The 14,972-nt window shown below is 39.3% G+C and overlaps 1 protein-coding gene across 7 annotated transcripts in view; it reads right to left on the reverse strand.

Annotated features, from left to right (window-relative positions):
- Positions 1-6,902: 6,902 nt before the first annotated feature.
- Positions 6,903-14,972, reverse strand: part of LOC109405001 (microtubule-associated protein Jupiter) — a 526,579-nt gene continuing 518,509 nt past the window's right edge. For 3 of the 7 annotated variants that reach the window (XM_029871335.2, XM_029871317.2, XM_029871327.2), the window contains 2 exons: positions 10,306-10,449; positions 6,903-9,511 (listed from right to left, as the gene is read on the reverse strand). In XM_029871335.2, coding sequence (XP_029727195.2) covers positions 9,366-9,511; positions 10,306-10,449 — 290 coding nt within the window. In that variant the 3' untranslated portion in view covers positions 6,903-9,365. The remainder of the gene's footprint in view (positions 9,512-10,305; positions 10,450-14,972) is intronic. The other 4 variants (XM_029871344.2, XM_029871351.2, XM_029871339.2 and 1 more) reach the window with 2 other exon arrangements.

Here is a 14,972-nt window from a genome sequence, read left to right on the forward strand (position 1 = left end):
ATTGTCAACTGAATGTCTCTCTATTTTCATTCATACTTTCAATATGGGTATAAATGTAATGTAAATATCTATTAGAGTAAGTCTTCTATATACCCGCTTATACGGATGTTCTGGTAGGGCGAGGCTAATTTTAAAAAATTTCTCCGGGATATGATTTCCCAACTGGAAAGTTATCTACTAGTCAAAATAAGAAAGCTGTACAAAAATGAGCGATTTCGGATGATATTTAGGGGTGGCGCAAAGGGTTTAAGTGAAATTTTTGCTACAGCAAACCTTCCAAAAACGTTTCAAATTTAATTTTCAAACATAATTTTTCTGGACTAAATCGGTGATTCTAGAACCCAGTTGGGCCAAATTTATGTTCAAAATTGCGTGATATTGGTTTCCGAGATATTTAAAAAAAATTTCATATTTTGATATCTAATTTTTGGGTTACGACATTTTTTTTCAAATATCTCATAAACCAGTAGAGATATCTCAATTTTGAGCACAATTTTGACCCAATTGGGTTCTAAAATCACCGATTTAGTCTAGAAAAATTATATTTGAAAATTTAGTTTGAAATGATTTTTAAAGATTTGCTCTACAAAAAAAATCACTTTGCGCCACCCCTAAAGATCAACCAAAATCACTCATTTTTGTACAGCTTACTTATTTCGACTAGTAGATCGATTTCCATTTGGGAAATCATATCCCAGAGAGATTTTTTAAAATTAGCCCCACCCTAATGCTCCGGGTTGTCCCGGATTGTTCCGGAACCACAATTGGACCATAATTTGCAACTGATATTATCCGGAGTGCGGTTGACTTCTGATTTGCGGCTTCAGAATAAATATCGGGTGCGAAAGTATTCTTGGATGACAATGATTTTGCTTTCCGTAAGGAATTCGGATTGATTCCGGCCCTCTAGCTGGCCAGGGTGAGGCCTCCGGCCAACGAGACCCCCACCAATCGATTCAGCACACTTTTTCCAAGCGAAAATGGTCTCAGCCGCTGGCAGAACCTGTTACCCAGCTGAGAAAATGAATTTAGTCGTGTTTCGGGTTCAATTTTTCCCACTGTGCGGTGTATGCAATTCAACGGTCATATACTGCCGTGAATCGCAAGTCAGTCCCAACTGCATTTTGGGCAAAATTGAGTTAATGGTAGTTGTCGATTTATTTTCGGATGTAAGTTCAGCTGCGTTATTAAAAATACGATTTGTTTAGTGAAATCGAAAAACAACACCAAGTCAGATTGTTCCATAACGTTTGAAACAATGTGTGAAAGATTCATGATTATCGCAGAAATTTGCAGTTCATGGCGATTTTTTTTTATTTTACATAGAAATCGAATATGAAAACTTCTAGGTCCATTTTCTCAGAGCCTAGTTTTTACAGATGGGACTGACTTACGATTCAGCGCAGTATAGTCTGTAGAGTTACTGGTTGAACTCCTGAATGTTTTTCCTGATTTTTTAGAGTATTTGGAAGTCATTGCAGGTGAAAATGGCAGAGCATTTTTTTGCAATTAACCCAAAAGAACTCTGTAAAAAAATAAATATTTCCTAACTTATTTTTGTATTATATTCGAAAGAGTTTTATTGAACAGTTCTTGAAATAATTCAGCGATTTGTTGAAATCTCTTGGATAATACATCTTGCGCCATTTTTTCAATTCTTAACTTAAGCTTTGAGGATATTTCTGTATAGTTTTTCTATGTAACAGAGGCGATGAACCTACTTTTACAAATGCCATTAGGCAAGAAGTTCTTGATTTGACGATGTGTAGTCCTACACTGTCGGAAAAAATCAAAAATTGGCATGTGTCAGATGAAACATCTTTGTCTGATCACAGGCATATATTGTTTGAATATGAGGCTGGTCTACAACTCATACAAACTACGAGAAATCCTAGGAAGACTAACTGGGAGCTCTATATCTCAAAACTCTCAACGGAAATGGACAATTTCCATAGCATTCCAAATTCTTGCCATGAACTTGAAGAAAGCGCTACAACACTTTCAAACCTGGTTCGACAGGCATTCAATTGCAGTTGTGCTTCTCAGGAACGTTCTTCAAATAGAGATGTTCCTTGGTGGAACAACAACTTGCAAAAATTACGAAAGAAAACCCGGAAACTATTTAACCGGGCTAAGAGAACACAACAGTGGGAACAATACAAAGAGTCCCTCACAATTTATAATAAAGAAATCCGAAGATCAAAGAGGATAAATTGGAGGCACACCTGTGAAAACATTGAAAGTACTCCAATTGCGCTAGACTGCAAAAAATCCTCGCTAAAGATCATTCAATTGGTCTTGGAACTCTAAAAAAAGACGACGGTTCTTTTACTACGAGTACCAATGAAATTTTGGAAACAATGATGAAATAGTTATTTATGTAACGAGTTGCAAAAAGTTGATTTTTTCAGCACGAGTCGTACATTTATCCAACGAGGCTTGCCGAGTTGGATAAATACGAAGAGTGCTGAAAAATCGAGTTTTGCAACGAATTCCATACAAAATTTTATGCAATGATTTTTTTCATAATGCAACCCATTTGAGTTGCATAATGATCATAATGCAACTCAAATGAGTTGCATTATGAACATTATACAACTATTTTTCATTATGCAACTCATTTCAGTTGCATAATGAGCCAGTTCGGAAAAATTGCCCATTATGATATCAAAATGAGTTATATAAAATGTAAATTATGATACTGAATTGCATAAACACATTTTCCGTGTTCTATAGTTGTTTCTACTGAAGACCAGGATGCAACTGTATCGCAAACTGATGACAATGAAACCAGGAGATATATTCATGAGAATCATGATGCAACTGGGCTAGAAGGTGTCAGGAGTGATGCAAGCATTCTGGCCAATGAAATTATTACAGAACAAAAGGTTGAATGGGCGATAGATTCCTTTGAACCCTTTAAAGCGCCTGGTAGGGATGGAATTTTTCCTGTACTACTGCAGAAGGGTAAAGAAATCTTAACACCCATTTTAACTAAATTGTTCAGATTAAGCTTATCATTTAGTTATATCCCTACAGCTTGGCGAGAAGTGCGAGTCACTTTTATCCCAAAGGCAAATAAGAAGGATAAATCATCACCAAAATCCTTCAGACCCATAAGTCTATCGTCCGTTATGTTAAAAATAATGGAAAAAATACTAGACGAGCACATTAAATCGTCATATTTAATAAAAAGCTCTCTAAGCAAAAATCAATTTGCATATCAAGAGGGCAAATCTTCGGTAACAGCACTTCATAAGCTGGTTACAAAACTAGAAAAATTTTTTGAAGCAAAAGAGATTTCACTTGCTGCGTTTCTTGACATTGAAGGAGCGTTTGATAACACATCTTATACTTCAATGAAGAATGCTATGTCAAAGCGTGGCCTTGACGAATGCATTATTGATTGGATAGGGGAGATGTTATCAAAAAGAGAGATATCGTCAAACCTTGGCAGCTCATCTATTAGTGTTAGAGCAGTTAAAGGGTGCCCTCAAGGAGGCATGCTATCACCTCTATTGTGGTCTTTGATAGTTGATGATCTACTCAAAAAACTGGAAGCAGAGGGCTTCGAAATAATTGGCTTCGCTGATGATATTGTCATATTAGTCCGTGGTAAATATGACTATATTATCACTAACAGAATGCAAACTGCCCTAAATTTAGTCTCTTCGTGGTGCGATAAAGAAGGCTTCAAAAACCACGATCGTGCCGTTTACACGAAGAAGAAAATTTTCAATAACCAATATAAAATTGAAAGGAACTCATTTGGAACTTTCAGATAGAGTCAAGTATCTTGGAATACATCTTGACAGCAAACTTAACTGGAATTGGCATCTTGAGCAGGTGGTTGCCAAAGCTACAAATGCTCTATGGATTAGCAGAAAAACTTTTGGTAAGAAATGGGGATTGAAGCCGAAGATGATCTTCTGGATTTATTCGGCAGTTGTGAGACCCAGAGTTACCTATGCGTCGCTAGTATGGTGGCCAAAAACTAATGAAAGACTAGCTCAAAAGAAGCTGGAAAAACTTCAAAGATTAGCTACTCTTTCAATTACTGGAGCAATGCGAAGTACACCATCTAAAGCGCTAGACACTTTACTTTACTTACTTCCATTGCATCAATTTGTTCAATTAGAAGCTGCAAAGAGTGCTTTGAAGGTCAAAAGAACTACAAACCTCTTTGAAGGTGACCTGAAAGGGCATCTAAGTATTCTAAAAACAATCAGTATCGGCTCTTTCATCACAGACAATGGTGATTGGATGAGCAGAAAGTACAATTTTAAACGCTCTTTTGAATTGATTAATCCTGGGCGAAATCTGTGGACAAATGGGGGCCCAGAACTACACCCAGGATCGATCGTGTTTTACACTGACGGTTCGAAACTGAACGACCAAGTTGGTGCAGGTGTGACTGGCCCCGGGATTAATTTATCAATTCCTATGGGCAAAAGGCCAACTGTTTTTCAAGCTGAAATTCAGGCAATTTTAGAATGTAGTAGTATTTGCTTACGCAGAAATTACAGATATTCAAATATTTGCATTATGTCTGATAGCCAAGCAGCTCTAAATGCTTTGAAATCAGCTACATGCACCTCTAAACATGTTTGGGAATGTATTAATTCACTCCAACAATTAGCTCGCCGTAATCAGGTGAAGCTGTTTTGGGTTCCAGGGCACTGTGGAATTGATGGAAACGAACAAGCCGATATGCTAGCAAGACTTGGTTCGTCTCACCAATTCATAGGACCAGAACCGTTTTGTGCTGTATCTGGTTGTCTTCTCAGAATGGAGTTTAAAACATGGGAACATGAAAAAATAAAATCCAACTGGGAAAACACCACTTTTGCGAGACAGTCCAAACGTTTTATAAAACCAAATTTTGTGAACACTCGCAAAATCTTAGAGCTATCAAAAAGAGATCTAAGTATTTTTACAGGCCTTCTAACTGGCCATTGTCCGAGCCGTTATCATCTGAAGCTAATTGGAAAACTTCAGGATGATGTATGTCGCTTTTGCGACATGGATAAAGAAGACTCGGAACATTTGTTGTGCCGTTGTCCGGCAATTTCTGCTAAAAGAATTAAGTTCTTCGACAAGGGGCTAATAGAACCCCTTGATGTATGGAGAACAAACCCCAATGTGGTAGTACAGTTCATCCGAACTGTCGCACCGTGTTGGGATCAGGCTTACAGTCAAGGTTTGATTATTGCTAACTCCAATAGTAATACGTCAACTTGACATAGCTAAATAAAACTGGGGCATATGTCACAATAGATCTAACAACTGGTCGCAGTGACTTAGATACCCAACAAGGAATAAAAAAAAAGAAGAAAAACTTGGAAAACTTAGGGAGTTTTATATTTTCTTATAAATAGTCACCCTGATATCAAACAAATGAGGGTATTTATCATTGAAACGATTTGAAAATGGCATCTTATCCCACTTCACTCTAATTTTGGCACAGGGTTCACGCATTGGTGCATAGATGACAGACGTAAAGTGATAGTGTTGCCACAACCACTGTGTAGTAGGGCAGTCGATTCAGCTATGAAACAACCGGATCATCTGTGTGCACCAATATAGAATTCTAGACAATAACTGTTTGAGCGACACAAAGGAAGATCAGTACAGTCGTTTTGCAGAGATCAGTACAGTCACGCAGTAAGTGATGATGGTTTGTTAGTTTCCACATCAGCTTGCCGTTCTTTCAGATGGAATCCATTGATATTGTTTATGGTGGAATTTGTATATGAATAAAATCGAACTATAAGTTTGTAGTTTTAATATTGTAAACGAAACTGAACTGAATTGCTTTGAACTGCCCAGTTCAGCAACTGCAACTGTTTAAAGTTACGTTAACAGATTGTGTGAAGATTACTGTGAAGACGATGCGCCAGTACGATTAGTTGTATAGCATGTAGGAGTTAGATTAGTTCTGTGCTGTGAAAGTTGGAAGGGAGGAAAACGCCCTTTTTCAGCCTGTTTCTGGCTCTAGCGATGGCTACGAAAATGTTTATAAAGACAGGATGTTTTTAAAGACAGAAAAGAGAAAGTAGATAGCAAGATACGAAGTAGGAGGACAGGGAAGAACCAGCGCCAGCGAATGAACCCCAGACCTTCTGCATATCAATCAGAAGCGGTGGTCACTAGACCACCAAACCCGTCTTTTCTAGGATGCGTTTTTCTTCACAAAGAGGCGGGTCTGATACTAACGATTATGTATGAATCGATCCACTAGAAAACGCAATGCATATAAGCAGTGTCGCGAAGCATCAGCGTACAAGTCACAAAAAAGCTGATAAACACCAAACTTGTATCACCCTGTCTCTGAGGTTTCTGATTCGCTCTCTCTACAGTCGCTAACACCAGAAAAGACAGAATCCCATCATAGTCACCCGGTCACCCTTGTTTTGCTACAATCATCCTGACTTGGATACGGTTCATGTGAGTGTCATGACTCTCTCCGTCGCCTCAAGCAGATGCACGCGCAACAGCATGTAAAACTATGCATGTGTGTTATCACAAGCACGGTACTACGTCATAAATCCTATTCCTTTTGCATAGCTCAGTTTAAACGCACACATTGAGCGCACCACGCAGTTCGCCCTGGCTACGGCAAACGCTCTCACTTCGCCCGTTATGCATCGTTGCTCAGAGAGATTGATTCTCTAGCAACCCGCCTGAAGCATACTCAGCAACTGCTATCGCTGCAAAGCTGCGAAGGGTGTAACCCACTACATGTTTGTCATTCCAGGCATGGCATGCTATCTGGTTCGTATCACCTTGGGAAGGGTGACTCCAGAAAGCGGTTCAAGTGATTGTCTCGTGATGGTCGCGATTATTCGCAAGACTGCATATAAGAGGACTGAAGTTTCGGATTTAATGACCACTCGTTACCGTTATTAAATTAAAATTTATTATTACAAATGAAAATAAGAGTGAATCAATCAAGTACAATTATAATCCAGATGCGTTTGTCATATATAGGTTTTCTTCACTGTTCTATATATAATATGTATGTTGTAGTATTTGCTTTTCGATTTCCGTACCACTCATCGGATTTTTTGGATCCATCAAAAGTGTCATATGTTTCGCGTAATGCAAATAGGTATATAGAAGAATGTATCGACATCGCTTTTTCTCCATCTCTTCGCTTGCTCTTACTGTTGTTCACAGACTGCAACGGATCTGGTATGTATGTAGATTATGTCTGTCTGCGTGTTTGTGTTGTGTGTTGTGTAATGTGTTACATGTTCGCACTTTCATTCCCATCTTTTTTTTTTATCAAATCGTTACAACTATCATAATAATTTTGACTCTCCCACTCTACAAATATAGGCTTCCTATATAAGGTCTTTCTTCTTTCCCTATTTCTATTTCTTCCATAATTTGCGTTTCATTCTTTTATTTTCCTATAGTAATAGCAAAGGTATTCTAATTGAGGCCACATTCGTTCACATCATAATTTTGAACCGCTACTTGATTTTTGCTCGGGCTGTAACAGTTTTTGTTTAGTCATATTCAATAATTTTATAAAAATCATCAAACTGATACTTTTGTTTCAATAAATAGGAAAAGAAGAAAAGGCTACGAAAGGTTGAAGAGAGTTCAAATAAAAATACGTGAAAAACTTCCGCTCCTCGCAACTTTCTGGCGTAATACAGATATAAGCGATAGAAAGATATATGATTAGATGGGATCATCTATCAAAGCAGCAAGGAAAAAAGAGTACAAAAGCGAAAAAGGTGTGATCATTGTCGAGAACGATTCTTCTGATTAATTTAATCAAAATTACATTCTACTGATCCGGAAGAGAAGCAAAAAACCAGGTTGGAGGGAATAAAGAATTTGACACTGAAAAAACGTACACTTAAATTGGACAAGAATGTTTCTCTTGTTTTTCTTTAAATATGTTGAGATTATACAATTCAACTGCACTATAAATACTACCACATTGATATTTTGTGGGGTTGGAGTATGGAGGGTAGTGCGCATCAGCGCACTTTCCTCTGAAAAAACGATTGCTGGAAAACTGACGATTTTATAATTGTCTTTGTTCTCATTTTATGCACATTTTTTTTGTTTGAGTAATATTTTAAACAGATGCACTCTAAATGTTTATATGTACGTGTATGTGAATATAAGTTCTCATATCTGTTCCACAGTAGTAAATTACTGTTGCTCTTGTGTGTGTGATTTTGATAAGTTGTTAATTGCTCTCAACTTCGTTCGAAATTAGTTGTATTCTGCCGATTTGCAGCGCGCTCGTGTTTGTTAATAAAACTACAAATGGTGTTTGAAACAGTCGCTGCCACTTAGGGCTGTGCATCCTCACCGTTTATCGGTATCGGCGAAACGCAATTAATCTCATATCGGTATCGACGATATATCGGATTCGACATTATCGATATCGTATCGATATCAGATAACTGCATTAAAAAGGAGGTACACCAAAAATGTAGAATTTTTGTGCCATTTGTATAGTAAATGTGCTTCAAATGCACATTTGGGGTTAATGTTGTTGCGTAAATGGCGAAACTTACAAAAATATATTACAAAATCTGACCTAATAATCAAATTAATCGTAAATATCGGAAATAATTAGCTTTTATCGGTATCATTTTACATCGGTTTGAGCAATATCGGATATCGTATCGATAAATTTGATCCGATAATATCGATATTATCGATAATATCGATAAATGCACAGCCCTACTGCCACTGCTTGCTATTGATAAACCTTAACCGTTCTGATCGTTTCAAGTTCGCTTTTCGTATATATTTTGCGCATCAAATTTGCTCGGCAATCTCCCAAAAAATTCGAACAGGAATCTAAAGAGATTTATAAATTATGTTTATTGTTTCACAATTTGGAAATTTATCGTTCCGCTATTCTACACAGAAAAGGGGTAATTGGTTTCGTAATTCGTTTTATGTTAAATGTTATTGGACATCTCAGTGCCTAACTTGATGGTGTGCTATCACTATCAGTTTATTTTTTGACAATTTGCATTGAAAATTCACTCCGGAATTATTTCCGGTTTCCTAAATCGATAAACCTTCTCCTGACGACGAAAAGAAAAATGTAGCCGGAATTTGAACGGGCGGCAACGTTCGAGTGTGTATCGCTCGGTTTGATGGCGGACTCATGTATTGTTTGGAACGGGATCGTCTTTATTTATTCTGCGCTTATCGCATTTAGGTCTGGCAACTTGCTGCGTGCATCTGCAACGGGTTCGTCCAATCTACGACGGTTTTATAACGTGTGTGTCTTCTTGAAATGAAATACAAAGGATGCGGTGCGGGAGGCTTTGTGGACCCCTGTGCACCGCAGTGTCAGTGGACTGCGGCCGACCAGTGGATTACCACAGACCGGACGAGAAGCCACCTGGAGGAATGCGATTCTTGTTGATGACATGGCCGGCACCGTTCAGCGATGGGACGGTCGTGTTGATCTCCGCTGCACCGCCAGATTTGTATCCCTCACCGGTCACCGGGTTGCCGTTCTCTGTGGAGGAAGTGAAACGTTGCGATTAGCTAGTAGTTGATAAAGTGGCGGGCGGAACTGGAAATTATAGAAATTCTCTGCTTAACTGAATCCATTCATCGTATTTTGATGTTTATTTATCTCTATCTTCCGTAAAAACCGGTAATATAATATTTCTAGCTGAAAGAACCTCGGGAATGATTTCTTGGAAAATCCCAGGAGGCATCCCTTAGATAACCCAAAAAAAAACTAATGGAGTGACGACTGGGTTCGGTAGAGGAACCACTGCAGCAAACCCGGAAGAAATCAGAAAACAAAATCCCTTGAGAAATCATAGGAGAATTCTCGATAAAAACTGAAAGAAATTTGGAGGAAATTCTGGGATGAATCCTAAGGAGAATCCCGTCAAGAATTCTTAGAAGAATCTAGGCAAGGAATCTTTTTTTTTTTTTTTGACAAGATACAACAACAAAAAAATGATTGATTCATAGTGGCAATATATTTCAACTCTTATAAATCGCGTTAAAATGTAATAGCAGAGAATTTGTAAATATGACACATAAAGCAGAGAAGTAAAGCGTTTCATTAGGCTACAAATAAAAGGGGAAGCGAAACCTGCAAAGAACTTTTACTACCATATTTATTAATAAAGCAAAATAATACAGATATTAGATTCAAGTAATAGTAACAAACTACTAAGAAAACCATACTGAATAATAAAGAACATAGAAAACATAACAAACAAGCACATAACTAAACTTAAAAGTAACACACACCAATTAGTAACATTTATATTAGCAATCTGATGAGCCAACCTGAGTTACCTCCCCGCCTGGAGCTGGGCTTGCGTGGCTTGTCGGCGTAGTCTTCGACGCCATTTCCGGTGACCGGGTTCCGCTGGGCAAATCGGGGCGAGCGGGGCGATGACACCGTGGACGACGACGACGACTTGGGCGACGCTATAAAATGGGTGTTAGTATTGGTAGCAGCAGTAGTGATACGATTGGAGGAAGAAGAAGAAGAAGCAATAGTAGTAGGATTAAATCGCTGCGATTGTTGTTGTTGTTCTTGTTGCTGTTGCTGTTGCAAGTCGCTCTCGTCGTCATGATCGGTCACACTGATGATGATGTCGTCACTGATACAGAGATTAATGTTGGACGCATAGGTCGGATTCAGTGCCTCCCCGCTAGGGTAGAACTGATGATGCTGGTGATGTTGGTAGCCACCACCGGGCATCGTCCGCCGGGCCGGAGAACCAAGGAGGCCGGCCAGGGACGACGAGTTCCCGGCACCGGCACCAGCACCGGACGACGAGTAGGCTGAATCCGGGGTAGCGTCTTCGTTAGCTGGGGCCCCCATCCCGAACGAATGGGCGGCGGTGGGAAGTGTTTTGTGTGGTCGATGGAACGGGATCAAACGACAAGGTGGGTTGGGTGGTTGCAGAACATAACAAGGGGCAGAGCACACATCGGATTGAATCATTTTTGGAAAGAAAACACATTAGGAATTTGATAATTTCAAAACTTCTAACAACCAACAAATCAAAGTCTACGACAAACTGAAAAAGGGGTGACAAGTTTTGAAAAGCAACAGCTACTGAATGGGTGGAGGTGCCAACATCACACAGGTTCTAGTCGGGGTACAACCTGAGCAACATCACTGAAGAAAGTCTCATTAACTTAAAAAATCAACATCCCATACCCATACCAAACAATATTCAAGGAAGAAATCATGCAGTGAGCTTCCGCTGATGACAGAAGCCGCGATTTGACTAGACACGCGAGTTGTATTCAGTCAGATATAAGTTGTTGTCGGTCACGATAATTGGCGTGATACTATCAATTCAATGGGAAAAAAGAAATAAAAATGTTCCGAAAAGAAAAGCTCCAAGCAAAGCAGGTTTTCGGCTACCATGAAGGCGGCGGTGCGGTGGTTGGCCTTCAGTAGGTCGTTATTGCTTCCACCCAGCAGGGAATATGTGGGTACACAAAAGTTACACCAAACGATCGATTCCACAAGCCCCATTACCGGCCTGATTTGCGAGTGTAATTTGACACATTTTTGCGGGAGTTTTGCTGATTTACTGCTTGGCAATTTATGTTGTTTTGTTGGAAGCATAAAACTTTATTGGACCGAGTTCGACTTTTCGTTGAATTGCCTTAGTTTATGTCCATTAAAGGACTGCAAAATGGTGAGTCGGATCAAGCTTCTACCTCATGTTTGCACGGGTCAGTTGATGACAAAAACGAACAGCTAAGAGTTGTGTGTTCAACTGGTGGAGCAGTCTGGACGCTATTGTCCTTCTGACTTCAGTTAGATTTAGAAAATGCGTACCGAACCGAGTGTCTGTCCACCAAAGAGGAGCAGCTCAAACAGGGTACGTTCTGTTATTGCTTTGAGCATGAAATTCTGCATCATATCAGCCTTCCCAAACTTCGTTTCGCGACACTCTAATAACTTGCATGCACGCTGCGATTGTTCTACGAGACTGGGGGTGCAAGTCGGATTTTGTAACGTAAGATTTCTAAATGAGCCCGCTCGTTTTGTGCTCCTGTAGAAAATCGGCGTAAAGGTGGTGGCAGTCCCAGGAGTAACGCTTGACCAAAACAAGAGATCGCGAATTCCAAGCAGCAATTTTCATCGCCATCACTTCGTTCAAGAACTACATCTACTACAAGATTGTGGAAGCAAATATGCGACCGAATCTGTGTGTTGAGAATACTTCAACTACAGGATTACAGCCTAATCAGCATATATACTAGTGTGGGTCATCAGAACCGTTTTCTCAGATCAAAGCTTTTTTGGTTCCGTTTTGGGTCCTGAGTACCTGTGCAAAATTTGAGCGCAATCGGTTGCGTCTACACTTTGCGCATTGCAATTGAAATTTGTATGGAATTTTGTATGGGAAAACATACTTTTTTGCATTTTTGTAATAAGTTGAAAAAGTTAGTCTGAAACTTTTTAACCGATACTGTTAAATGATAGCCTAGGATGTTCTGAAAAACTTTGTTGAAGACCGCAAAGCGATCCGGTGCTTGTGAAAATAGTTATAACCAACGAACCGCATGCATGTGTTTATGTTTTAACATGTAAAGGAATAACAATAGCAACAAAATCATGCTGTTTCGCCAAGCAATGCCAATGCTATAGCTTTTTTCATAAGCATCAGATCACTTCGCGGTCTTCGACAAAGTTTTTCACGACACCATAGGCTATGTTTTCTCTTCATCGGTTACATGGTTTTAGAAAAAATCGAGCTTGTTATGAGAGAAATGCAAAAAAGTGTGTTTTCCCATGTAAAACCCCATACAAACTTCAAACGCGATGCGCAAAACGTAGACATAACCGATCGTGCCCAAATTTTGCACACTTATTTGGGTTCTGAAATAAGATCAAAAAAGCTTTGATCTGATGGGATACCATTTGATTTTTCATTTTTCCATATAAACGATGACCCACTCTAACGCCCAATGACTAAGTTTGAGCTCTATGAGAACCTTTATAAGGTTGATGACGAGCTTGGTGGTCTAATGGCTACCGCTTCTGATTCATATGCAGCAGATCCTGGGTTCAATCCCTGGCTTGTCCTTTTCCTCCTACTTTGTATCCTTCTATCTACTTTCTCTTTCTTTCTCCTACATATGCATCTCTTTTTTTTTTAGTTTTTATTAACGTGTATTTTAACTTAAATGCTAATTCTACACTATATGCATCTCATGTATATTCGAATGTTCGTAGCGATCGCTAGAACCAGAAACGGATTAAAAAAAAAACGTTGCCCTTCCTTCCAACTTTCATTGCAGCACAGTGTCAATCTATCATCTATCATATAACGCCTACAAGTTATGCAACCAAGCGATCTGTGTCGCTTCACATACTCTATCATTTTACACCTGGCACCCATGGACCAATGCATGAGCCCTGTGCCAAAAATAAAAACATTTCCCACCAACACACCGTCATCCGCATGAGCTTGTGCAGGTGCAGAGGACTCAACGGCCTGTTGGCAACAAGCGATTGCAATCATCACTTCCATTCCCTTCCCCACATTGACCTGCAACCTGACGCAGCAGGTGCCATTGTCGCCTAAAAATAGAAGACCACGTCCAACTCTCACACACTGAAGATGCCTGTTAGTCCCAAGCAGCTATCTCATTGGTTCCTTGTGTGAGTGTAGCTGATATGGCGATACTGGAGTTGCAACTGCGGGCGGTCAATCAAGTTCAAGTTTAAGTTAAGTTTATGAGAGCCTTTATAAGGCCTGCGGAGAGTGCCCTACTTCGCACTTAAGAATATCCGAAAACACATCTGGCGACACCCGGACAGTAGTGTCAGCTCCCAGATAGACTACATGCTGGTCGATGGGCGACATTTTTCGGACGTGAAAGATGTGAAATCCTACAGCGGTCCAATGTCACAAGTTCAAGTAACAACAAAACCATGCGTTTCAATATTCCGCGCTTGTCAGTCGAAGAATTTGCTGCACAGTACTATTTATTAAAAGCTATAAGAGGTCAATGGAATTGACGATGTCTACAGATAATGATAGTTTATGTTTACAGTGCCAACAACAGCGCAAGAGGTGATAGGTACCAACCAGCGACGCCAACGCCAGCAACGACGAGTGACGTATGGGAAGAATGCCAGCAGCAGTCGAATGCTAGAGGCCGATACCCGTCTCAAAATAGCGAGCGGTACAGGGTTTCAACAGCAGAAGAGAAACGAATTCACCGCTGCTTTATTGGTAGCACGAAGAGAGTATGGTTGCTGAAGCGTCAAGTATCCTCCAAGGATTTATCTAAGGTATACCATCAAGCATTCATCATTCTTTTGAGGAATTATTAAATGATTTTCCAAGAAATTTTTGAAGTCTTCCTCCAATAATCCCTTTAGCGATTTTCCAAAGATTCTTTTGGAATTCTCTTAAGTATAATTAAAAGTTTCTGCAAGAATTTTCCATGAATTCTTAAATTATTTCTGCAAGATTCTTACAATATTCCCCCAAGAAATTCTATAGGAATTCGTCAGAAATACCCCCAAGAATTATTTTAGTTCGATCTCCAAATATCTCATTTGTGATTTTTCAAGCGTTTGAGAATTTCCCCTAACGTTTTTACCAAGTAGTTATTCAATTTATCCTTGGGGAGTTTCACCAGGAATTTCCTTATCCTTGGGGAGCTCCAGGAATTTCCACGGTTTTATTAATAATCTGTTCCAAGCATTCCTTCAAAAAATCATACATCATCATCATTCAAATCATCATCATTTGAAGGAATTTTTCAAAGTATTTCTTAAATAATTCCTCTAAAATTCCTTTAGAAATTCTTCCAGGATTCCCTCCATGCGTTGCTTCAAGAAATCTTCTAAGCATTGAATTAAAAAAAAAATCAAATGAATCCGTTGGGAATTTCTCAACGGTTTAATTAACTAATTTCATTAAGGTAACCTGTGAGAACATCTCCGTCCATAACTTCCCAAGAAA

This window comes from Aedes albopictus, chromosome 3 (assembly GCF_035046485.1).
Source record: "Aedes albopictus strain Foshan chromosome 3, AalbF5, whole genome shotgun sequence".
Taxonomy (NCBI): domain Eukaryota; kingdom Metazoa; phylum Arthropoda; class Insecta; order Diptera; family Culicidae; genus Aedes; species Aedes albopictus.